At 51.8% G+C, this 899-nt stretch overlaps 1 protein-coding gene across 1 annotated transcript in view; it reads left to right on the forward strand.

Annotated features, from left to right (window-relative positions):
• LOC103755524 (hemoglobin subunit rho) overlaps window positions 1-232 on the forward strand; it is an 8,572-nt gene extending 8,340 nt beyond the window's left edge. Inside the window, exon 3 of the mRNA XM_029965759.1 lies at window positions 85-232. Within this exon, the coding sequence (XP_029821619.1) occupies window positions 85-213 (129 nt within the window). The 3' untranslated portion in view covers window positions 214-232. The remainder of the gene's footprint in view (window positions 1-84) is intronic.
• Window positions 233-899: the final 667 nt, after the last annotated feature.

Genomic DNA, 899 nt, shown 5'->3' on the forward strand with positions numbered 1-899 from the left:
GTAACGGTGTCCCCACATGTGTGACAGTGGGGAGGGGGTGGAGGGCAGCACCTGGCTGACAGCTTCTCCTCCCTGCCCTGCCAGCTCCTGGGTGACATCCTCATCATCGTCCTGGCCTCCAACTTCGGGAAGGACTTCACCCCTGCCTGCCAGGCTGCCTGGCAGAAGATGGTCCGTGTGGTGGCCCACGCCCTGGCCCACGAGTACCACTGAGCCCCCTGCCAGCATTCCTACCTGGAGACACTCCTGGGGAATCCTCCTGGTCTCTAATTGCCAAATAAACACCAACTGCTCAGCCACGAGGTGTCTGGCTCTCTGTGGGAACAGGGAAGGGGCCACACGGGGGCTGGGGAAGGGAGAGGGAAGATCACACACATGGGGCAACGGGAGCCACAGTCTCATTCATGCAAGTGAGACTTGTCTAAGCTGGAGAATCCAGGGGAACATTCAGGACAAAACCCAAATAAACACCACAAAATGCAAAGAGAAACACTCTGGTGCTTTTTGGAGACACTGGGTAACACTGTTTGGTTTAATTTTTTAAGCCTTTCACAGAGTAAGTGGAACAAAACTGAACAAAAATGTGCAGTGAGAGAAGGGACAGGGAGATTGGGTCCATCGTTTGTCACTTCCTTCATGTAAGGAAAAACGTGGGGCAGTGTTGGGTTTTTTGTTTGTTTGTCTGGTTGGGGTTTTTTGTTTTGTTACTTTTGTTCTGGTTTGTTTGGTTGGTTTTGGTTTGTGGGTTTTTTTTTACCTAAATCATTGTCATTCTCAGATTAGCAAGGGCAGAATGTAATAAACACAACTATCAAGGCCAGGCTGGACAGGGCTTGGAACAACCCGGGCTGTGGAAGGTGTCCCTGCCCGTGTCAGGGGGGGGGATGGATGGGCTTTGA

The sequence above is a fragment of the Manacus vitellinus genome, unplaced genomic scaffold (genome assembly GCF_001715985.3).
Source record: "Manacus vitellinus isolate BGI_N305 unplaced genomic scaffold, ASM171598v3 scaffold_119_pilon, whole genome shotgun sequence".
Classification (NCBI taxonomy): Eukaryota; Metazoa; Chordata; class Aves; order Passeriformes; family Pipridae; genus Manacus; species Manacus vitellinus.